The 24,897-nt window shown below is 39.9% G+C and overlaps 1 protein-coding gene across 1 annotated transcript in view; it reads right to left on the minus strand.

The window, feature by feature from the left end:
* Positions 1 to 6,904: 6,904 nt before the first annotated feature.
* The window catches only part of ZNF112 (zinc finger protein 112), a 32,985-nt gene continuing 14,992 nt past the window's right edge, over positions 6,905 to 24,897 (minus strand). The window contains exons 2-5 of the mRNA XM_030299104.2: positions 24,731 to 24,778; positions 21,523 to 21,649; positions 16,473 to 16,568; positions 6,905 to 10,317 (exon numbers count right to left, since the gene is read on the minus strand). Coding sequence (XP_030154964.1) covers positions 7,817 to 10,317; positions 16,473 to 16,568; positions 21,523 to 21,649; positions 24,731 to 24,745 — 2,739 coding nt within the window. The 5' untranslated portion in view covers positions 24,746 to 24,778 and the 3' untranslated portion in view covers positions 6,905 to 7,816. The remainder of the gene's footprint in view (positions 10,318 to 16,472; positions 16,569 to 21,522; positions 21,650 to 24,730; positions 24,779 to 24,897) is intronic.

The following is a 24,897-nucleotide window of genomic DNA, read 5'->3' on the forward strand; positions in this document are numbered from 1 at the left end:
ATTAATTCTTTTGAACATGGATGCTTAATTATTCCTGCATACTTTGTTGAAAAATGATTTCTCCCATTGAATTGCTTTCGCATCTTTGCCAAAAATCGATTGAACACATATATGTGGATCTATTTCTGGATTCTATTATGTTTTACTGTTTTATGTGTCTATTCCTTCACCAATACCACGTTGTATTGATTATAGTAACTTTATAGTAAGTCTTGAGATCAGATAGTGTGAGTCTTCCAATATTGTTTTATTTTTTTAGTTTTTAGGCCATTCTTATTTACTTCTTGCAGATTTTAAAAATAGCTTGTCAATTTCTGCAAAAACTTCTGGAATATTGAGTGAAACTGTGTCGCATTATAGATCAATTTAGGACAAATGGCTTAATAATTCCATGAGTAGGTCGTATCTATTTGTTTGAGTGGTCTTTTAAATCTTTTATCAGTATTTTGTAATATGCAGCATACAGATCACACACACTCATGCCCCCAGTCTCTCCCTGTTACCGTACATTATATACTTGGTGCTATTGTAAATTGTACTGCTTTTTTCTTTCTTAATTTCAATTTCCGATAGTCTGGAACAAGTACAGTAAAACTTTGGACTGTGAGTAAATTGTTCTGCAAGTTTTCCACAAGACGAGCAAACATTTCTAATAAATTTTAACTTGATAAACAAGTGATGTCTTACGAGTTGTATGTGATGCCTGTTGTCACATGATCATCTCTCTCTCCTGCTGTGGGATTGTGGGTGATCATCTCCCATGCTCGGTCTCAGGCTGTAGTATTTGGCAGAAATCAGTGATTTCTCAGAATGTTGGAAGGTGCCCACAACTGGCACTAGTGTACTTTTTGTCACTTCAAAGCACCTATGGACAGTCCTTGGCTTTTCCATACAAGGGTAAGCTTAGGAATGCTTTGCTTCATTCTAGGTCAGGCTGCCTGCAGATATAGACCCTTTCCTCTGCTGCCTTCTTGCCAGTTACATTAAATACAGTATATGACAAGAGTTTATTAATACTGTACAGTAGTCAGCATCTGTGTGAGCATATACAATGGCCCCCATGCAGAAGAAGATTCCATTGACCCAATAGATAGCAGTGATTCCATTAGTGATAGTGAAAGTTGCCCTACACAATAACCCTCCTCTCTCTTGTCTCCCTCACAATAGCCACGAAGGTTTTCAAAGGTAAGTGTAGGCTAATTTATTTTTCTTTATATTTTGTATTTTCTTTATTATTTTGTATTATATTACAGTATTGTAATCATTTTTATATGAATATTTTTGGGTTGTGGAACAAATCATCTGAGTTTCCATTATTTCTTATGGGGAAATTTGCTTTGATATGCACACACTTTGGATTACAAGCATGCTTCCAGAATGGATTGGGCTCCCAAAGGTTTTACTGTATAGTGATTTTTTTTTGTATAGTCTTGTATCCTGTGGCTTTGCTATATTCATTAGTTGTACTTGCTCTTTTGTTGATTCCTTGAGATTTTCTGCATAATCTTGTCTTCTGCAATTAGAGTTTTATTTATTCCTTTCCTGTCTTTTTTTTTTTTTTTTTCTCACCTTGGTGCACTGGCTACTTACCTCCCATATAATGTTGACACGGGGCGGGGAGAGTAGAAGTCCTTGCCTTGTTCCCAAACTTTTAGGTGAAAGCATCCAATCTTTTTCCCTTCCCCCACCCTTCTAACAGTTTGTATCTTATTTATTTTTTGTCTTAACTGGAATTAAAATACAACTTTAAAAGAGCATTCAATCTGTCACCACTAAAAAGACGTTATCAATATTTTTGCCTATGTCTTATATCAGCTTGAGGTAGTTTCCCTTTAATTCCTAGATTTGGGGTATTTTTTTTTAAGTCATGAATTGATGTTCAATTTTATAAAGTTCTTCTGCATTTAACTGAATTAGACAGCTTGACTTTTGTATATTGAAACAATCTACATTTTCAGGGACGCCGGGGTGACTCAGCCGGTTAAGCATCTGACTTCAGCCCAGGTAATGATCTCACGGTTTGTGGGTTTGAGCCCCATGTCAGGCTCTATGCTGACAACTCAGAACCTGTATTCTGCTTCAGAGTCTGTGTCTTCTTCTCTATCTGCCCCTCTCCCGCTCATGCTCTGTCTCTCAAAAATAAATAAACGCTAAATTTATTTTTAAAAAATCTACATTTTAAGTCTATACCACTTTATGATTTACTATCCTTTTTAGAAATTGCTGAATATGGTATTTTGTTGGGGATTTTCAAGTGTTTGTTCATGAAGGATATTAATCAGTTTTCTGTTCTTAAAATGTCACTATTGGATTTTGTTATCAGGAATTTGTTATCAGGAATAGTGACTTCATAAAATGACTTAGAAAGGTTCCATGTCTATTTTTTTTTTTGAAGATTTTGGTTAGAATTAGAATCATTTTTTCCTGAGATATTTAGCTAGAACTTGCCAGTAAAGCCATTTGCACCTAGGTTTACTTTGCTAGAAGGTTTTTTCTATAAATTTACCTTGTTTAGGAGATATGACTCTCCAGGCTGTCAATTCTTGTATGCTTTGGTAATTTGTGTCTTTCAAGGAATTTGTACACTTTGTTAAAATTGTCAGTTGTATAGACATAAAAGTGTTTGTAATGTTCTCATGAAGTTGTTCCCAATATTTACAGGGACCTCAACGTTTGCAAGCCATGCAGTGGGTTGACAATCTGGAAATGCTGCTCCTTGTGGTTCACAACAGGTATCACTTGCTTGATACAATTTAATTCCATTTGGATTAGAGAACATATTTTGCATGATTTTACTTCTTTTAAATTTGGTATGGTTTGCTTTATGGCCCAGAATATGATTTGTCTTGGTGAATATTCTAAACGCACTCAGAAGTAATGTTTATTCAACCACTGAGATGTTCTCTAAGTGGCAAATAAACCAAGTTGGGTGGTAGTGTTGTTCAAGTCGTCTATATCCTTACTGATTTTCTGTCATCTTGCTTTGTCAATTACTAAGAGAAATATACTGAGTTCTCCAAAGATACTTATGGTATCCTATCAGTTTTTGCTTCATGAATTTTGAAGCTCTGTTGTTAGGTGCATACACATGTAGAATTGTATGTCACCTGATGTTCCTTTGGTAATACTGCTTGTATGAATTTTTTAATATGAATATAGGTAGTCCAACTTTCTTTTGATTAGCTTTTTTTCCTTAGTCTTTTAGCCTACTTATCTCTTTATACTTAAAAAGGGTTTGTTTAGAAGACATATAGTATATAGTTGGGTTTTGCTTTTTTTATCCAATCTGACAATCTTTAAGTGGTGTGTTTAGAACATTTAATGTAATTATAGATATCACTGGATTTGAAGCTATTATCATGCTAATATTTACTATTTCCACCATGTGCTATTTTTTCACTTTTCCTGTCTGCTTTTGGATTATTTTTTATAATTCCATTTTGTCTCTACTACTGGCTTATTAGTTATATATCACTTCAATTAAAAAAATTTTTTTTTGTTTATTCATTTTTGAAAGACAGAGAGAAACAGAGCACAAGCAGGGGTGGAGCAGAGAGAGAGGGAGACACAGAATCTGAAGCAGGCTCCAGGCTCTGAGCTGTCAGCACAGAGCCTGACGTGGGCCTTGAACTCACGAACCATGAGATCATGACCTGAGTTGAAGTCAGATACCCAATGACTGAGCCACCCAGGCACCCCTAAATTTTTTTTAAATGGTTGTTTTGGGGCTTATAATATGCACCTATAATTTTTCACAGCCTATAATATTTTTATGCCAATCCATGTAGTGTAGAACAGCATACCTCCAATTTCTTTTTGCCCTGTTTTAAGGTATTGTTATATTTTACTTTTTACATGTGCTATAAACTCACAAAACCTTGCTCACTTTTTGCTTTGGTGAATATTTTTGAGTTATTAAAAATAAGAAAAATTATATGTCTTTCTTTCTCTTTCTTTCTCATTCTCTCTCTCAATCCAAATTTATCTCTGGTATAATATTCTCTCTGCCTGTAGAAATTCCTTTAATATTTCTTGTAGTGCAGATCTACTGGTGGTGAATTGTTAGCTTTTATTCATCTGAAAAATCTTCATTTTGCATACTTTTTAAAAAGACTTTTTTTCATTGGGCTTGGAATTTTTGATTAACAGCATTTTGTTTCAGGATTTTAAAGATATCACTCCACTGACTTCTGACTTGAATGATGAGAAGTCTGCTTTTTCTCATCTCTGTTCCTTGTATGTAATGTGTCCTTTTTCTCTGTCCACCATCAATATTTCCTCTGCCTTGTTCATTTTCAGCTGTTTGGCAAGAATAGGTCTCATTTTTTTGTTTGTTTGTTTTTATTTTATTTATTTATTTATTTATTTATTTATCTATTTATTTATTTATTTATTTTTTCAACGTTTATTTATTTTTGGGACAGAGAGAGACAGAGCATGAACGGGGGAGGGGCAGAGAGAGAGGGAGACACAGAGTCGGAAACAGGCTCCAGGCTCTGAGCCATCAGCCCAGAGCCCGATGCGGGGCTCGAACTCACGGACCGCGAGATCGTGACCTGGCTGAAGTCGGACGCTCAACCGACTGCACCACCCAGGCGCCCCTGTTTGTTTTTAAATCCTGCTTGAGCACTCTGAGGTTCTTGGATCTAGCATTGGTCTTCTACTATTTATGGAAAATTCTCAGCCATTATCTCTGCAAATATTTCTCTTCTCATTCTTGCTTTCTTCTCTTCCTAGATTTCCAATTATACATATATTAGACCATAAGAAGTTTCCCCTCAGTTCTTTGATGCTCTGTGTCCTTTACTCTGTTTTAGTTTGAATGATTTCAATTGACCTATATTCAAGTTCTCTGACACTTTCCTCAGTTTTGTTGAGCCTACTCATGAGTCCTTCAAAAGCATCCTTTATGATAAAATTTTTCTTGTCTAGCACTTCCTATTTCACTCTTTATTAATTTCCACTCAAGTTCCCCCATCTGTTCGTGTATATTGTCTGCCCTTTTCACAAAAGCACTCAAAACATCGATCAGTTATGTAAAACTTTCTGATATTCCAAAATATGGGCATCTCACTGTGTGGTTTTATTAATTGGTCTGCTGCTACTTGGCAGAGAGGGTTGTTTGTTCTTGTAATCATGTAATTTTTTGACTGAATGCCAAATAACGTGTGTCAAGTGGTAGAAACTGAAGTAAATGTTATTTTTGTCTGGAACTGGGCACAGCTATTCTGCTAAAGTGTTAGGGTGAACCAATTTGGCCAGGAGTTAAGGTGGAATTAGATTCTGTTGTCGAAATAGTTATCTTTAGTATACCACTTCAAATTTTTCTAATATTACTGGCGCTTCGGGTAGGGGCTGGAGTGTTGGAGGGTTTTTCTCAATGTTCCTTCTTCACCCTCAGCTTTTGGCCATCTCTGTATACCTGTGCCACAGCATTCTCGGTCCATATTTTTGCTGTTTTTCCAATGTAGCCTGCTACTGCTTGCCTCTAGGAACAAGCTAGCCTATTTATGGGAAACAAGGATATTCTTTATTGTCTTGGTTTAGCCTCAGTCTTGAGTGGGGGTTGGAGAGGACAGAGATCTTATGTATTTGGGGGAACTAGGACTACATAACACTACAAATGAGACAGAAGCTCTCTTCCCTCACCTGTGAGAAAAAAAAAAAAAAGCAGGTGATACTGCCATCTTGTGAGCAATCTAAAGACAAGAGTTCACATAAAAGGACAGAGGTGAGAGAGTTAAACAAAAGCAATACAAAGCCCAGACCCACATCTTACCCTGCCTGCATCTTTTCATTTATATGAGCTGAGAAATATTTTTGGTCTAAGCAACTCTAAGTTACATTTCTTGTTACTTACAGCTAAAAGCTTCCTAAATGATAAAACCACCATGAGCTTTCATGATTTTCCCTTGGAAGTGATGACAGTAAAGAAATGCATTAGAAGCCCCAATGTCTGACACTGTGCAACTTGACTTAGCACCTTGAAAGCCAGGGTAAGGGAGTGCTCTGGTCGCCCCATTCATCCAACGGGAGAAATCTGAGAAAAATTATGATGCACCAGTTTATAATACTAATGAATTGTACTAGAGCATTCTAGGCTGCATGGCCTTTGAGACCTAAAGAAATTTCACAGTAAGAAAAAGTTGCTGACACCTAATTTATCTGTATCCTTAGAAACCTAGAGAATTTTGAAAATTAACCTCACAGATTTTATTCTTTAGTTTTGGCCATAATGCCATCTAGTGAAATAAAGCAATCACATTGTGGATTCTTAAATATAAAGGATGATAACTCAGTAGTTTATTACTTTGGTAAAATTGGTAAATGTTAATTGAAAAAAAATTTTAAATGAAGTACCAAAAAAAAAAAAAAAGACTACGCCAAAATTTTGCTGGTCAGAGAAAACTGTTGTATATATGATGGTGAGTAATCTTTCACACATTATCTATGAAACACGTATTTGAACATATACGTATGCAGACTTAAATTAACTGGATATTTTGAAGGTACAATCCACATTTTCACCGACACAATATGTATAATTCTTTCCTATCATTATAGATTGATTCCTTACTTTCTATAATTCCACTTTTATAGGAACTTGGGAGAAATTTATCTATTTCTGGTTTAAAAAATTACTCTCATTGTACAAATCCCTTTATATTAAGATGGCCTTATCATAAATTATTATTCTAAGTTTCCAGGTGGAAATCAGTCAGACCAGTGTCATATGTAAGAGATGAATCACTGGGTTCTACTCCTGAAGCCAAGACTACACTGTATGTTAACTAAGATGAATTTAAATGAAAAAAAAAAGTTTCCAATAAAAATTTTGACTAAAAACAAAAATCAAATCAAAAGAACTTTGACAGAAACGTGAAGACTAAAAAAGCAAAGAATTGTAATTTTGACATTTATTAAGAAAGTACTTTTCATTAGCAACCATTTCTGACACTTTGCAAATATTACAGGAAAACTCTGCCTTAACACACAGGGCAGGAGTAAAAAGTCAATTATGTAAAATGCAGTGCAACCAGAAACATTGTTTATCAATTTGTACTGTCATTTAAAGTGCACATATGTGTACGTACACAGACACACACACACACACACACACACACACACACACAGCGCTAAACTTAAACTGATCGAATACTGTATAGAAAGAGACCAAATGATAAGAATTCAGCTCATCCCTGTTTAAGACAAGACAAAGGATGGGAACCAATCCCAACAGGGTTACAACCCAATTCGTGTAATTTCAGATGACAATATTGCTTGATATTCTACATTTCAAATATTTTCCCACTTGAAGTGCTTATGTTAAGGTTACTTGCAGGATTCCTCCTCCAAATACATTTTTAAATGATCTTTTTGGGGTAAATAAGCTTAATAAAATTTTCAAACATGACACTTTTATACATTTTTAGTCATTTAGTAAAAAGTACTGAGCACCTACACTGAGTTATGCAATGTCATGGTTTTAAAAACTCAGTAAATAAGTGAAGCCCCTTTTCTCATTAAGCTTACATTAGAGTAAAGATAGATTTAGGCACGCTCTTCACTGTACTTTTGTTACTCTGGTCTTTTATAAGCCCTAGTACAAGTCACGTGCAATGAATCTTAAAATTGTGAGAAAACCCCTTACGGAGACTCTCTTGTTAGATGTCTCCATAGTGTGGTCTCCTGACTATTGTGAATGTTGAGGCTGGGCAGAAACATTTTCATGAAAGAAATTTTGTCTACTATAAGAACTCTAGGGAGTGGAAAATTTCAGTTCCCATTTGAGGACTTCAAAACAAATATAACGGTTTTATAGATCTTCATTTCTGTATGGATTCTCTGATGAAGGATAATCCTTACCATACTCTTCGCTTTTATAGAATTTGTCACCACTATGGACTCTCTGATGAATAAGTAGACCTGAACTCCAACGGAAACCCTTACCACACGCATCACATTTGTATGGTTTCTCTCCTGTGTGGACTCTCTGATGAGCCTGAAGGTTTGATCTCTGACTGAAGCCCTTTCCACACACCTCACATTTGTATGGCTTTTCCCCAGTGTGGACTCTGTGATGAGCTTGAAGACTTGAAAACCCACTGAAACCTTTACCGCACTGTTCACACTTATAGGGCCTCCCTTCTGTGTGGACCCTCTGATGCGCTTGAAGACGTGAACTCTCACTGAAGCCCTTTGTGCATACCTCACATTTGTATGGTTTCCCTCCTGTGTGGACCCTCCGATGTGCTTCAAGACGTGAACTCTGACTAAAACCCTTCCCACACATCTCACATTTATATGGTTTCACTCTAGTGTGGACTCTTTGATGACCTTGAAGATATGCTCTCTGACTGAAGCCCTTCCCACATACCTCACATATATATGGTCTCTCTCCAGTGTGGACACTCTGATGGCTTTGAAGATAAGATCTCTGACTGAAGCTCTTACCACACTCATCACATTGGTATGGCTTCTCTCCTGTGTGGACTCTCTGGTGGGCCAGGAGGGTTGAGGCCTTACTGAAGCCCTTACCACATTCTCCACATTTATAGGGTTTCTCTCCTGTATGAACCCTCTGATGAATTTGAAGATTAAAGCTCCAACTGAATCCCTTCCCACACTCCTCACATTTGAATGGTTTTTCTCCAGTGTGAACTCTCTGGTGGCCTTGAAGGTGTGAACTCCGACTGAAGCCCTTCCCACACTCCTCGCACTTGTATGGTTTTTCTCCAGTGTGAACTCTCTGGTGGCCTTGAAGGTATGAATTGCGACTAAAGCCCTTCCCACACTCTTCACATTTGTATGGTTTTTCTCCAGTGTGGACTCTCTGATGGGCTTGAAGGTATGAACTCCGACTGAATCCTTTATCACACTCCTCACATTTATAAGGTTTCTCTCCTGTGTGGACTCTCTGGTGAACATTAAGAACTGATCTATGACTGAAGCCTTTACCACATGCATTGCATTTGTATGGTTTCTCTCCAGTGTGGACTCTCTGATGATCTTTCAGTTTTGAACTCCAACTGAAGCCATTCCCACAGTCCTTGTAAGCTTTCTCTCCGATGTGAATTTTCTGATGACCTTGAAGATACGAATTTTGGCTGAAGCTGTTACCACATGCATAATGTTTATATGGTTGTTCCCTAGTATGGACTATCTGAAGGTCCTGCAAATGTGAGTCCAGACTGAAGTTATTACCACATTCCTCAGAACTATAAGGAATCTCTTCCATGTGAACTCTATGCTGAATGTTAAGATTTGAGCTACAAAGAAAACCCTTCTCATATTCTACATCTGTGTATAGTTTCTCTCCAGTGTGGATTTTCTGGTAGACTTGGAGACAAGAACTCTGATTAAAGACATCCCCATTCTCCTCATATTCATGGGGTTTCTCCTTAGTATGGATCCTAAAAATACTATTAAGGTCTAAGCTATGATGGAAGGCTTTCTCATAAATATTGCATCTATAGGACGTCTGTCCCGTGTGAATAAGTCCACAAGTGTTGAGAGAGGAGAGCTGACTGAAGTTCTCACCATATCCACATTTATATGGCTTCTCTTCTGTATGTACTCTCTGATGGGATTGCAGAGGTGAACTCTCAAAAACACAATCATCTCTTCTATGAACACTTTGATGAATATGAAGAACTGAACTATGACTACAGCCCTTTCCACATGGACTGTAGGTATGGGTTTTCCCTTCTAAGTGTAACTGCTGATAAACTTCAGAGTTGGAGTCGTCACTGAAGGCTTTTCTGTACTCATTACAGGAGTAGGGCTTTTGCCCCATTTTGATTAAGTCTTGATTAAGCAGTGAAACCTTCATGAGGTTTTCTCCACAGTCATGGCAGCTGTAAATTTTTTCTGATCTGTGTACTCCCAGGTTATCATTGTGTGGTGTGATCCAACTGGTGCTGTCACACTTACAGAAATTATTTTTCATCAAAATTTGCTGACACCTACACTGATAATTATGTGACTCTGTCAGATACATTTTCCTCCAAGAATGCTGGGCTCTCCAAGATGGAAATTCTTGACTTTTTATGCAATTGGAAACATCCTCTATATGAGTCAATATATAGTTCTCATCTTCGGGAACATGAACTGGCACTCCTGCCCAAACCTGGCAGGGGAAATCACCTGGGTTTTGCAACTGAGAAATATTCCTTTGAAAATTTTTCATGGCATCTTGACACCTGGTTAACCCGCCTGTACTTTGTTGCCAGGTCTTCTGGGAAGAAGGCTCTTTGGGGGAAATGTAGCCTAATCCCACTGCTTGACTACTCTCCATATTATGTTGACTCTTGGCTCCTATAATGATAAAGAGAATTTAGATATGTGCAGAAGTGGAAGTTTTTATTCAGAGACTTTAAGATTTTGCACTTAGATCACGACATGAAATTACAGGAAAATTCATGTTACTATGTCTAAGAATACTTAGAAAATGGCTCTGGTTCTTCTTCAGTTGTATCAGGAATATAAGTAAGGTCCACATAATTCAAGCTATCTGTATGCCTCAAAATCAGGGATTTGCAACGCAACCTGGAAATATCAAACATGGTGGCCCTGTTCAAAAGGTCTAGTAAAACCATATACATATTATTTATGGGTTTATCATGGATTGCCTGGAGATCCCAAGAAGGGGGAATTCTCAAATTGGGAAGAATGGAGATTCAAGTGGACAAAAAACTTTTTTTCTCTCTGGCATGTGGGTATGGCAATGTTTTCGTCTGTATGTGTGTTAGGAGACAGTGTTAAATACCGTGCAAAGGTAAACACAGACCTTTATGCATGAGGCATCATAGGGCCCCTATAAACTCTTTATCTTCATGCGAATAGTAAATTCTTCTAAGTCACTGTAAGCCATATCACTTTCACCTCTTTTCAAAAGATATTTCACAATTAGCAAGGGCCATCGTATAGGTCAGAATGTGAAACACTGTGACAGAATTCAACTCCAAAGACATCAGGGGAAAAAAGGAGGCTGAGGGAGGTGAGCACAGCCAAGTTCCCTGGCACCTGGAGGTGTACTTTGAGGCAAATCACCAAAAACCAAAAGCTCAATGAACACTGACTTTGGCTTGTGTCCTTTTAGTGGAAAAATACTTTAATGTTCAGAAAATTTGAAGCACCAGAAGAGTTGAAGACAGGCACATTTGGGTAGAAATGGTTTGTCGCTTAGTTATTAACACTCAGCTTCCTAGCAGACAACGGATCCTCAAATCCAAGAGTACCTCCCTACCGACACCGGATTCAGCAGGGCTGACATCATAACGTGTACCTTCCTAACACCCGGCAGCACATTAATTCTCTATAGCATCCAGAAAAGAAAGCAGTAAAACAGAACTAAGAGGGCATGAAGATATGTTGTTTTTCATGGGAAGGTGGTGATGGCGATTTTGCCACAAGGCTGAAAAGCTGCATGAGAGGCAGGGCTACACTTAGGGTAGCACCTGCTGATGAGAAAAGCAAAGGTCGCAGGAATCTCTTCTGGATTGAGTCTTTTTAACTTTTAAACTAACTCAAAACAGTGTATTTCTTCTTGTATAAAATCTTACCAGTAAACCCATACTATCTCCAACTTTGTTTTTTTTAGTTCTGCATTTTATTTTTTTTCCAATTAAAATTTTTATTTTACTGAAAATGTTTTATTAAGGTTAATTTTCTTCCATAAATATTTTTTTTAATTTAAATTCAAATTAGTTAACATAGCGTGTAGTCTTGTTAGAACCCAGTGATTCATCTCTTAAGTATGACAACCTAGGGCTCATCCCGAAAAGTGCCCTGCTTAAGGCCCATCACCCATTTAACTCAGCCCCCCACCCACTTTGTCTACTATCCCCAACTTTAAAAAAAAAAGAAAAGAAAGAAAAGAAGAGAATAGAAGAGAAAAGAAAAGAAAAGAAAAAAGAAACAAAATGTCACACTGATGACTAGGGTGGCACTAGGCTGTGGGACACTGCAGTAACTTCAGGGTAACACTTTATGGCACATCCATACATAACGCCTCTCAATACTTCAAAAAAAGTAAATACTTAGTGATGTCTCTGGCTTCTCAAAAGCAAAGTTTCCAGTTATTACACTAATATTTTATCACTTAAACATGAAATGAAGGGACATACCACAGGAGGCAGACAAAGTTAATAGTTATATGTGAGAAGTTTGGTGTCCAGCTGGAGTTCATCATAATCCTTATAGTTTTGCTTGGTATCATCAAAAACACTCAGTATGCATCCATAAAGATACATTTTAAATACTTTGTATCTTTTGGGACTGACATGGTGGCTTGAGGACATGAAAAGAGACTTGCTGGTCAAAACCCAGTTTTTTACAAGGCAGCTCTTTCAACAGAAATTTGTACATAATTTTTGATATGACTGTCTCAAATATTTAAGAGATTAAAGTTTCATCTTGACCAGTGGCTTCACAATGTGAAAGCATTACAGGAAGGGGGAAAAAGGTCATTTTACTTAGTTTCAGGCTCTATGGAAAAGATCACACATTTAATGACATTAACTTTAATTTCCTTTAGCCAGTGGTGTGTACCAAAACACCTTGTCGTTTCCTTTCCCTCTCTCAACATTTAGGTTCTCTCTTAGTATCAATGGCAGGGTGCTGATAAGAAATTGTGTTAAATCAAATTCATAAATGAACTGAATAAATGAATTTGATGGAGAAAATATGCACTGCAAAAAAACACTAAAAGGTCTTGTTAAGGTGCACCTGGGTGGCTCAGTAGGTTGAGCATCTGACTCTTGATTTTGGCTCAGGTTATGATCCCAGTCAGGTTATGGTCCCAGGATTGTGGATTCAATCCCTGCATCAGGCTCTGTGCTGTGGAGCCTGCTTAAGATTCTCTCTCTCCCTCCACCCCTCCCAAGCTCGCTCTCTCTCTCACTGTCTCTCTCAAAAAAAATCTCATTTGAAGAAAGCTGAGAATTTATTTCATCTTCTTAGTAGTCCTTTAGCTTTAGAGGTTGAGAAAGTCAATCATTCCAACACCCTCTACGAACCAATTCAATAACAAAAATTTTATATGTGTTGTAAATACCAAATAATCCCTTTAAACGGTTAGTTATAATGAATTAAGAAAAAAAATCTCAGTTTAGATTTTCTTTTTCTCTTCTCCTTTAATATAAATTAGTCAAGAATATCAACTCAGGCAATCCAGGCTGAGATGAGCCTGCATTCTTACTGAGCTTTTTTTTTTTTTTTTTTAACGTTTTATTTATTTTTGAGACAGAGAGAGAGAGACAGAGCATGAATGGGGGAGGAGCAGAGAGAGAGGGAGACACAGTATCGGAAGCAGGCTCCAGGCTCTGAGCCACCAGCCCAGAGCCCGAGGCGGGGCTCGAACTCACGGACCGCGAGATCGCGAGATCTGACCTGAGCTGAAGTCGGACGCTCAACCGACTGAGCCACCCAGGCGCCCCCTGAGCTTTTTAAATAGTAAGAGAAACCAAGGCATTTTGCAGGCAGTAGAGGATAAAGTAACAATAATGTTTTGATTACAGATATTTACAAAGCTGGCTACTCTCCTAACCACATCTGAGACTTAGCTCTATCAGAGTATATTTAACCTTTGAGGATTTCTTGTCTGTCTCCACTGCTTTACCCCACGACTAAATGAGTTCTTTCTTTTTGGAAGGTTCTTAATTATCATTTCTTCAACAGATATAGGCTTATTCAGATCGTCTATTTCTTCTTGCGTAAGTTTTGGCAAATTACGTCTTTCAAAGAATTGGTCCATTTCATCGAGGCTATCATATTTGCATAGAGTTTGTCCACAGTATTCCTTTATTATTCTTTTAATGCCCACAGGACCTGGGTGATATCCCCTCCTTCATGTCTGATATTAGTAATTTGTATCCTCTCTCTTTTTTTTCTTAGTTTGCCTGGCTAGAAGCTTACTGGTTTTAATGATTTTTCAAAGAGCCAGTCTTTGTTTTCATTTTTTTCTCCATTGGCTTCCTGTTTTCTACTTGATTTCTGCTCTAATTCTTATTATTTCTTCTCTTCTGCTTACTTTGGATTTAATTTGCTCTCCTTTTTCTAGTTTACTACAGTAGGACCTTAGACAATTTATTTTAGATCTTCTCTTCCAACATATGCCTTCAGGGCTTTAAGTTTCCCTCCTAGTACTGCTTCCACTGTGTCCTACAAATTTTTATGAGCTGTGTTTTCATTTTCATTTAGTTCAAAATATTTTTAAATTTCTCTTGAGATTCTACTTTGACCCACGTATTATTTACAAGTGTGCTGTTGAGTCTCTATGCATTTCGGGATTTTCCAGTTACTTAGTTTATTGATTTCTAGTATAATTCAATTGTGATCTGAGAGCACAATTGTATGATTTCTATTTTTTAAATTTGTTAAGATGTGTCTTATAGCCCAGAACGTGGTCTATCTTGGTGGATGTCCCACATGAGCTTGAGAAGAATTCTCTCTCTAGTCATCCATGTGAAAAATGGCTCCAGCACCCAACTTGCCACAAAGCCATAATTTTAGAATCGCAGTTTTAATTCAGTCCGCAGGGGAAACATATAATGTATGAAAACAAGAACAGGTTATGTAGAGTGGGAGCAGAGGGGGTGAGATGCAGAAAACAAAGACTCCCCTTTATATTAGAGCATAAAATTGGCCAGCCTATCACAGTGTGAGATCTGATATCAGAACCACTATTAATGATCAAAAGTTACTAAGCATATGTGTAACTTAAAACACGGATTTGTCTTATTTTATTAGCAACGTGCCATTTTACCCACATTTTCTTTATGTCTGAAGTTAGTTCAGACAAATGTGGTAAGTTTTCTATTAAAAAGTAAGTTGTGGCAAGGAATTGTAATTCTGGATAAAAATGTCTGGCACATGTAAGACATCACCAAATATTTATGAAAGGTTGTGTTAAAACTTAAGGTGTAGTTAAGGTTAAGTTGACATATAAAGTTAAGTCACAATTGCAGTAATTACTAACACAGTGACGTTTGATATCCCAATTAAGCCATAACAGAATTAAAATTATCGAAGGAAACAGAGAGAACAGCTGTCTGAGACCCACGGATAGGCATGGAAAGTTTCTCTGTTCAGTGCCAGAAAAATATATAACATATACAATAAATTTACATAATAAAATATATAAAAAATAAAATGGAATATGATTCAGCCATAAAGAAGAAAAGCATCTTGCCATTTGTGACAACATGGATGGACCTTGAGCCATTATGCTGGGTGAAGTAAGTCAGACAGAGAAAGACAAACACCATAGGATCTCTCTTATATGAAGAATTTTAAAAACAACAAAACACTAAGCTTGCAGATATAGAGAAGAGATGGTGGTTTTGAGAGGGCAGGGATAGGGGTGGGAGAAATAGGTGAACTGATAGTTTTGTGGGCTTAAGTTTAAACAAACTGAATAAGAATTTTAAGGGGCGTCTGGATGGCTCAGTTGGTTAAGCATCCAACTTCGGCTCAGGTTATTATCTCACGGTTCATGGGTTTGAGCCCCACATAGGCTCTGTGCTGACAGCTCAGAGCCTGGAGCCTGCTTTGGATTCTGTGTGTGTCTCTCTCTCTCACAAAAATAAATATTCATTTAAAAAATTAAAAAAAAAAAAGAATTTTAAGATAACTGGGGCACCTGGGTGGCTCAGCTGGTTAAGCGGCCAACTCTTCAGCCGGCTAAGGCCATGATCTCACAGTTTGTGGGATGGAGCCCCGTGTCCACGTTATCAGTGTGGAGCCTGCTTCGGATTCTCTCTCTCCTCTCCCCTGCTGACACACTCTCTCTCTCTCAAAATAAATACAGTTTAAAAAATTAAAAAAAAAAAGAATTTTAAGAAAACTGTAGCTAGGTCAAGAGATTGTTCAGATGCTAGAGGATGAAAAGAGAGGACAGAACGGAAAGATAAAGAGCTGGGCATTTGAATAGGAAGTAAGTGCAAGAGTGTCTCAGTTGAAACCGCTGCATGGGAAGAATCAGCTGTGATGTTGGCATCGATCATTTTGATCCTGACTTTGGTTGACTGGCTAGCCTCAATCTTCTAAGAATAATGGCTACGTGTCTATAGATACTCAAGGACACCTAAATGATTAGAATCAGGACAGGCATTCATCAGAAAACAAACGCTCTGGAGTATCCCTCAATTGTGTGGATTTATTTTACACCTACCAGCTGTCTCAAGGGGGCACTGAAGACAGAGAGGACCATGCCTCTATTAACCAAGCCATTCATTCAAGGCAAAGAGAAAAGCAAGTCAAGTGAGCTGAAGCAGAAGCGTGACCATGACGGGTCTCCTGGGCAGCAGTGGGGTGGTGCGGAACAGAATGAGTGAGCGGAAATAAACACAGGGAAATATGTGAAAAGCCAGAGGAAGCTGAGGGGACAGACGCCTTAGGGCCTGACCTGTTCTGACTCATGTCTTAGGAGAGGCTCTCTAGCTGCTGTGTTACTGCAGGGCGGCTCTTACCTAAACACCCATCTCTCTGGGTTTCTGTCTCCATCATCAACAGCTTTTCTTCTCTCTCCAACTGGGATATAAGCTCCGGTTTGAAGGGCTGATTCCCTGTAGAAAGGCAAGGACGGCAGAAGTTTTAAGTTTTAACGAAATCCAAGTGATCTTTTTTTTTTTTTTTTTTCTGAATCATGCTTTTGGTGTCTAAGAACTCCCTGCCTAATGCAAGGTCATGAAGAATTTCTCCTGCGTTTCCTTCTAGAAGTTTCACACTTTTACATTTTCCATTCAGTCTCTTAACCATCTTGAGTTAGTTTTTTGGTGAGGTGCGAGGCATGGATATAGGCGCATACAGAAGTCCAAATGTTTCAGCACCCTCTGTCGAGAAGACTATACTTTCGAGGCGCCTGGGTGGCTCAGTCGGTTAAGAGTCCGACTTCAGCTCTCGTTATGATCTCACGGTTCATGGGTTCGAGCCCCACATGGGCTCTGTGCTGACAGCTCGGAGCCTGGAGCCTGCTTCGGAATCTGTGTCTCATTCTCTCTCTGCCCCTCCCCAACTTGTGCTCTATCAAAAATAAATAAACGTAAAAAAACCCAAATCTTTAAAAATAAAATCTTAGGGGCATCTGGGTGGCTCAGTCGGTTAAGAGTCCAACTTCGGCTCAAGTCATGATCTCGCAGTTTGTGAGTTCGAGCCCCGGATCGGGTTCTGTGCTGACAGCTCGGAGCCTGGAGCCTGCTTCAGATTCTGTGTCTCCCTCTCTCTCTGCCCCTCTCCTGCTCATGCTCTGTCTCTCAAAAATAAATATACATTAAAAAAGTAAAAAAAAAAAAATTTTTTTAAAGACTATACATTCTCCATTAAATTGCTGTGGCACCTGTAATGCATCTAAAATAGTTTCAGAGGGGCGCCTGGATGGCTCAGTCGGTTAAGCGTCCGACTTCAGCTCAGGTCGTGATCTCGCGATCTGTGGGTTCGAGCCCCGCGTCGGGCTCTGTGCTGACAGCCCAGAGCCTGGAGCCTGTTTCAGATTCTGTGTCTCCCTCTCTCTGACCCTCCCCCGTTCATGCTCTGTCTCAAAAATAAATAAAGGTTAAAAAAAAAATAGTTTCAGAATGGCTTGTTCCTTATCACTACAATAAGCAAATCCACTAAAAATTGTTCAGAATCCCGGTTTCATTCCTCTACCCCCCCTCCCATTGTACCTAATGCTAAGGTGATATGATATAGTTACGTGCTATGTTCCTTAGCTATTTCCATAAGTTCTTTTCTCTCTTCAGGGTGGCTATGGTATTAGTTTCAAATATAATTTAACTTTTCTTTCAGCTTTAGATTGTCGCGCCATCGCATTCTTCATTTTTTACTGTTTTTTTCTTATTTAATTTTTATCATGTGGTGAACTAGCATATTTTCAAGAGTCCAGACCAGACAGAAAGGCACACTCAAATGAATGTGACACACCTCTTCCACACTCTTACCTCCCACCCACTGTAAGAGACTAACTTCATGATTTTCTGATTAATCCTTCTTGGGTTTCTTCTTATAAAGACAAGCAGATATACATAGATTTCCTTATTTCCCCTTCGTTCTTACACGAGTTGTGGTATACTATTAATGCTCTTTTGCACTTTACTATCTTTATGTTTATTTACTTACTTACTTATTTGTTCATTCTGAGGGAGAGCAAACCAGGGAGGGGCAGAGAGAGAAGGAGAGAGAAATCCCCAACAGGCTCTGTGTTGTCAGTGCAGAGCCTGACACGGGGCTCGAACTCATGAACTGTGAGATCATGACCTGAGCCAAAACCGAGAGTCAGATGCTTAACCGACTGAGCCCCCCGGGCACCACTGCACTTTGCTATCTTTAGGGAAAATTTCTAGAAGTGAATTGCCGGGACCATTGCTGAATAACTGTCAAATTCCCCTCCTTCAGGACCGTATCATCTTGCGTTCCTACTTTCAATGCATGAGAGTGCTCTATTTCCCGCCACTTTGCCCAAAAAAGTATAGTGTTTGAATTTTTGCTAATCTCATGGGTGAGAAATGGTATTTCAGTATAATTTTATGTAACATTTGTCTTATTTTTAATGAAAGTGAAATATCTACTCCTATGTATGCATGTACTTACATGTATGTGAGTGAATGTATGCGTGCGTGCGTGTGCATGCACACACACACACACACACACACACACACTCCTACCTGCTAGTTCTGTCCCCTGAGGCCAAGAAACAAAGCCACCACAGTGTCAGTGACACTGGATGCTAGGTATCCAGACCTTGTTGTTAAATACCACGCTCCAAGAAATGGATGATTCCAGAGCTAGGGTAAAGTAAAAGAGGGACAAAGAACAGCATGCTATGCCATCAAGTAAAGAAGTGCTCAAAACAAGGTTGGGGGATACTGCAAAAGTCCAAATTTGGAGCAATTTTAGCACCCAAATAATTACAGTAATATTACAATCCATTAAAAAAAAAAAAAGTCACAAGTCCCTACAAATAAACAAATGGTTAAGGCGTAGGGGGCTCTTGCTTCCTGCAGAATGCCAAGAGCTGACTGCTAACTGTGAAGGAGGTACTAAGGCAGAAAATCATTTTGTAATGACCATGGTAAAGACTGGAAAAGGCAAGAATCATCACTGGATGCTAAATCTATAGGGAAATATTTGTGTAGTCTTAAAAAGTGTCGCCCTATGATTGCAAGAGAAACAAAGCAGTGATTTTATAGTGGAGAAATTGAATACCTTGACTGGGTGGTCAAAATTAGCACCACCGGGGCGCCTGGGTGGCTCAGGCAGTTGAGCGTCCGACTTCGGCTCAGGGCATGATCTCACGGTTCATGGGTTCAAGCCCTGCGTCAGGCTTTGTGCTGACAGCTGGGAATCTGGAGCCTGCTTCTGATTCTGTGTCTCCCCCTCTCTCTCTGCCCCTCCCCTGCTCACGTTCTGTTTCTCTCTCTCTCAAAAATAAATAAACATTTTTTAAAAAATTAGCACCACCCACGGGGGACAGACTGTGTGCCTCTATATGTGATATTCTCAAAAGGACTACCAATATAGAGTTCCAGCCAGAATGGATCATCTGAACCTAATTACAAGGGAAGTCTCGGGAATATTATATGAAAAATGGGGGAAAGGGAATTATAGCGTTCTTCCAAATGTCACTGTCATAAAAGACAAAGAAACTGTGTACAAATGTTCCAAATTAAAGAAGATTAAAGAGACATGGCAGCTAGACTAGACTCAAGACTAGGCCTTGCTCTGGGGAGAGAAAAATCAGCTTTAAGGAATGTAAGTTGCTCTACTGTTACAATCAGAGCACAAATGAAAGATGATGTAAAAGTATTATATCTGCACGGGGAATACGTGAGAGAATATTGCTATTTCTACAAAATGGACCGTCTCGTGAAGAATTAACCATGCCCAAAGAGACGCCTGGTCTCTGTCCTCAGCTCTTGGGAAGTGATCTCTAAGTCCTGGGGATTTCCTGTCTGGTGCGAGTGTCTTTCTCACCTGGAGGCCCTGGGCTACAATGTGACTTCTGGTGGGGCCTGTGGCCCACCTGCTATCGGCTTGATTTCCAGAGGGGCTGGAAACTAAGGTCAGCCTCACAGGTGTCCAGCCACATCGCTACGGCCAAACCGCAATAAAAGCTCTGGGCACCTTGGCTCTTGTGAGCCTCCCTGGCTGGTGACACTCCACGTGCAGGATGATCCGCCACCGCCGGGCACAGTTAGTGCTGCGCACGACCCCTCTGGGAGAGACCGCTAGGAGCTGGTGCCCGACACCCCCTGGGTTCTGCCCCAGGTGCCTCTTCCTGTGGCTGATTTTTTTTTTTTAATGTTTATTTATTTTTGGGACAGAGAGAGACAGAGTATGAATGGGGGAGGGGCAGAGAGAGAGGGAGACACAGAATCGGAAGCAGGCTCCAGGCTCCGAGCCATCAGCCCAGAGCCGGACGCGGGGCTCGAACTCACGAACCGTGAGATCGCGACCTGAGCCGAAGTCGGACGCTCAACCGACTGAGCCACCCAGGCGCCCCTTCCCGTGGCTGATTTTAACCTGTATCCTTTCCAGGTAATAGAGCGGAACCGTGGGGATAACAGCTTTCAGGGCATTCTGAGAGTCCCTCTACCGAATTATTGAGGCCGAGGGTTATCTGAGGGACCCCTGAGCTTGCGACCGGTGTCAGACTGAGAGTAGCCTTGGGGACTCCCAAACTCTGCATACACACTGAAGTATTCAGAGATAAAGGGCCATGTCGTATGCAATTTACCCTCCAGTAGCTCAGAAAAAATTATCATACATACACATATGTTTTCATATATACACACAAATATATTTGGAGAGAGAAAAAATATTTTATTTTACAAAAATAAATGGGGTATAATGTTACTATAGGTGAATCTAGGTAGAAGCTATAGGGGTGTTCTTGTTCTTTACCTTGGCAAATGTTCTGTACATTTGAAGTTATTTACAAAAACATTTTTTTTAAATTTTGTCAATGTTTATTTATTTTTGAGATAGAGAGAGAGGGCAAGCAGGGGAGTGGCAGAGAGAGAGAGGGAGACACAGAATCCGAAGCAGGCTCCAGGCCATGAGCACACAGAGCCTGATGCTGGGCTCGAACCCACCGAACTGTGAGATCATGATCCGAGCCAAAGTCATACACTTAACCGACTGAGCCACCCAGGCACCCCTACAAATACATTGTTAAAGCAAAAAACAAAAACCAAAAAATAAAAAACCTCTGAAACATCAAGTTAATAAACAGTTACCATTACTGGCACCCTAGGGTGGGAGGAGGGAAGAAGGTGAGCAACTCACCAAATTGATTTCACAACAAACCATGTTGCAGAACCACAATTTGCCCATTTACATAGTTGGAAGGACGGATTTTTGCCTAGACAGAGACATCTTGTCTGTGTTGTACAGGGATTATTAGGTCTCTTATTTGGCCAAGCTCAGAGGATGGTTTCAAGAGTCCCAGAGTTTGAAACACCCGAGCACATTTAAAGACACCCCAAGGCGGCTGGCATTCAGTCACCGCATGCCTGTCCTCACCCACAGAGACCAGGTTCCGGAAGTTCTCCAGCATCACGTCTCGGTACAGCTTCCTCTGGGTGGGGCCCAGCAGCCCCAGCTCCTCCTCACTGAAGACCACGGCCACATCCTTGAACATCACCGGCTCCTACAAACACCAAGCACACGCAGACCATGATTATGGAAGGGGGCAGCATGAAGTGTGTGTCAAGGATGGGAAGCTGTTCTAGATTCTGGGGACCCAATCGAAGTAGCTGCCTTCTGTTTGCCTTCTACACTACTCATTCCAGCCACCAAAAGGGCTGCAAGAAAAGAACTCCTTGCACACCAAGTTGCTGCCACACAAACAAATAAATTGCTCCCTTTTTGTTGGCATCATGGGCTACTGATATTTTAAAGTCACCCTTACTGTTGAAGCGTCTAGTTCGTCCTCTGTACCCCCTCTGGAGTGTGCAGCGTTTATAATGTTGTGATGTGGGCAAGGCTTCACGTGGGAAGGCTCTGCCTCATGCTAGCTATGTGACCTTGGAAAAGTTCTTGATTCTCTCACCTGCATGCTGATACGCGCAGCATAGGGTACTGATAATAAAACGAGTGACCTAAGTACCCGATAGATGTTAACTGTTATCATAATCATTCTTACGACCAGCTTTCATCCCATTGTGGGGCTGTATAGTAAGTCAAGGAGTTGATGGCCTAGGATACAATGCACTGATCCAAACGATGCATGCTGACTTAGTTTCAGCTTATCTATTATAAACAAGGCTGAAAAAAAAAATCCTTTCACATAGATCCTGGCTCATCCCCTTAAAATAAATTCCAAAAAGTAGAAATGGTAATGCTGAAGGACAGCTTTTAGTGTTTTGAGCTCTTAACGACAGGTGTTTCCTCCAAAAAGATTTTTCTTGCTTCTTCTTCAAGTATAAATTCCTAAACCTCTATACCCTGGCCAACAGTAGACATGAATACCTAACAAAAACAAACAAAAAAAAAAAAACAAAAAAAAAACCCAACTCTGATAATCTCAGAAGTAGACATGGAAAGTAAACACCAGCTATTTAGCAAAATGTTTACAAAGGTGGCTAGCAATGAAGACCATTCCCTCTTCACGTATTTGCCGGGCGTCTCTATTTCTTGTCGCATTCCAAATATTCGTTTGGGGGACATTCAGTCCTTTTCTTCCAAATACGCTGTAAATACTTCGCCTTCTACTTTGCTGTTTGTCTTCTAACTTTTTACTGCAGGGGGTTTAAATCTTTTGTATGAAGACCGGGTCAACGCTGCATCTGTTCTGGCTGGAGCTCTAAATATCACGACCCGAGGCCTTCAGCCTCTGCGTGAGAATACTGCTTTGGTTTTGGATTTTGTTTTGTTTTGTTTTGCCTCTCTTTCCTCCCAAATGATGCGCCTAATACCCTTGATCCAGGAGGGAAAGCCTTTGGAGTTGGCCAGACACTTGTCTGCTGTAGGAACGTGAGCAGGACTTGGACCTCCAGGGCCGTCTTACCTTCATGTTAACATTGCAGATTATTCTAAATTCCCCTCGGGGCAGTGAATAAAGTAACAGGTGCAAAGTGCCTGCCTGTTCTATAGTCTAAAAATTTTTTTAATGAAGTCTATCGGCCTAACAAAATGAGTTAATATACAAGGAGTGAAACACAAGGACACATCCACAGACACACACGAAGAAAGTCTCAGGTCTTGAGAAGAAAAACAAAATCTAGCTCTTTTTGTCTGAAAACATCTCACACAATTTTTTTCTGCATTCAGCTTCAGTAGGATTCGGTTAGACAGAACCACCTTTTAGGTATTCTTTTTATAAAGTAGCCAAGGCATTAGGAAAACAATTTTTTTTTTTTTTTTTTTTTTAGTTTTGAGTCCCTACAACAGAAGGATAAATTGTATCAGAATTCTCTCAGAATTGCTTTTTTGGAAAGATTGTTGGTAGTAAAACCGATACTGTTGCCTTAAACTGCCAGAATTCCCAAGAACTTAACTTGTGAATGGGGCATAGTTGAAAAGGGGGCAGGTACAGCAGTTCATTGAAATTAATAAAAGATGACACATGTTAGGTGAAATAATTTTAAGTGAAAAAAATTCAAAATTATAGCTATTATTGCATATCATAATGCATATGAAGTGACTGTGGAAAAAGGTTAATTTATAAGCAGAATAATGTGTGGGCCTTTTCATTTTAAAACTTTTTTTTTTTTTTTTTGGCAGGGGCACCTGGGTGGCTCAGTCAGTTAAGTGTCTGACTCGATTTCAGCTCAGGTCATGATCTCATAGTCCCGAGATTGAGCCCCACATCGAATTGGGTGCCACGCCCAGCATGGAGCCTGCTTAAGATTCTCTCTCCCTCTTTCTCTGCCCCTCCCCTGCTCACACACTCTCTCTCTTTCTCTCAAATAAATAAAGTTTTTTAAAAAATTGTTTTTTGGTGGGGCGCCTGGGTGGCGCAGTCGGTTAAGCGTCCGACTTCAGCCAGGTCACGATCTCGCGGTCCGTGAGTTCGAGCCCCGCGTCAGGCTCTGGGCTGATGGCTCAGAGCCTGGAGCCTGTTTCCGATTCTGTGTCTCCCTCTCTCTCTGCCCCTCCCCCGTTCATGTTCTGTCTCTCTCTGTCCCAAAAATAAATAAACGTTGAAAAAAAAAATTGTTTTTTGGGGCGCCTGGGTGGCTTGGTCAGTTAAGCGTCCGACTTCAGCTCAGGTCACGATCTCGCGGTCCGTGAGTTCGAGCCCCACATCGGGCTCTGTGCTGACAGCTCGGAGCCTGGAGCCTGCTTTGGATTCTGTGTCTCCCTCTCTCTGCCCCTCCCCCGTTCATGCTCTGTCTCTCTCTGTCTCAAAAATAAATAAACATTAAAAAAAAATTTAAAAATTCTTTTTTTAAAAGATTTTATTTTTTAGTAATCTCTATACCCGATGTGGGGCTCAAACCCACAACCCCGAGATCAAGAGTCACACACTCCACCGACTGAGCCGGTCAGGTGCCTCCCATTTTTTAAAATGTCTATTTCTCTTGCACACTATTGTTTGTGCAGTAAGAAGAACATAAAACAGAAACTGGAAGGAAAACGTGTTTTAAAAGGAAACTGCGTGGCACCTAGATGGTCTTAAACATCTGCTGTAGTTCTTTCTTCTTGGCAAGGAAGAGAAAAAAGCGTGTCCCCCTCAGTGAGAAGTGAAATAATGCGCTCAGTGACGGAAGTGAAAACTCCAGCTCACCTGGAACTTGATCATTTTCTCCTCCTTTTCCCAGGGAAAGGCGGACACCTGAGAAGGCAAAACAAGGCACTGAGAAAGGAACCAGGCGAGGGAGGGAAACGCAGCTTGGTGCAAAAGAGAAAAAGGCAGCCCAGAGTCGGCTGGATTCCAGATGCCCGCAAGCATGG

The sequence above is a fragment of the Lynx canadensis genome, chromosome E2 (assembly GCF_007474595.2).
Source record: "Lynx canadensis isolate LIC74 chromosome E2, mLynCan4.pri.v2, whole genome shotgun sequence".
Taxonomy (NCBI): Eukaryota; Metazoa; Chordata; class Mammalia; order Carnivora; family Felidae; genus Lynx; species Lynx canadensis.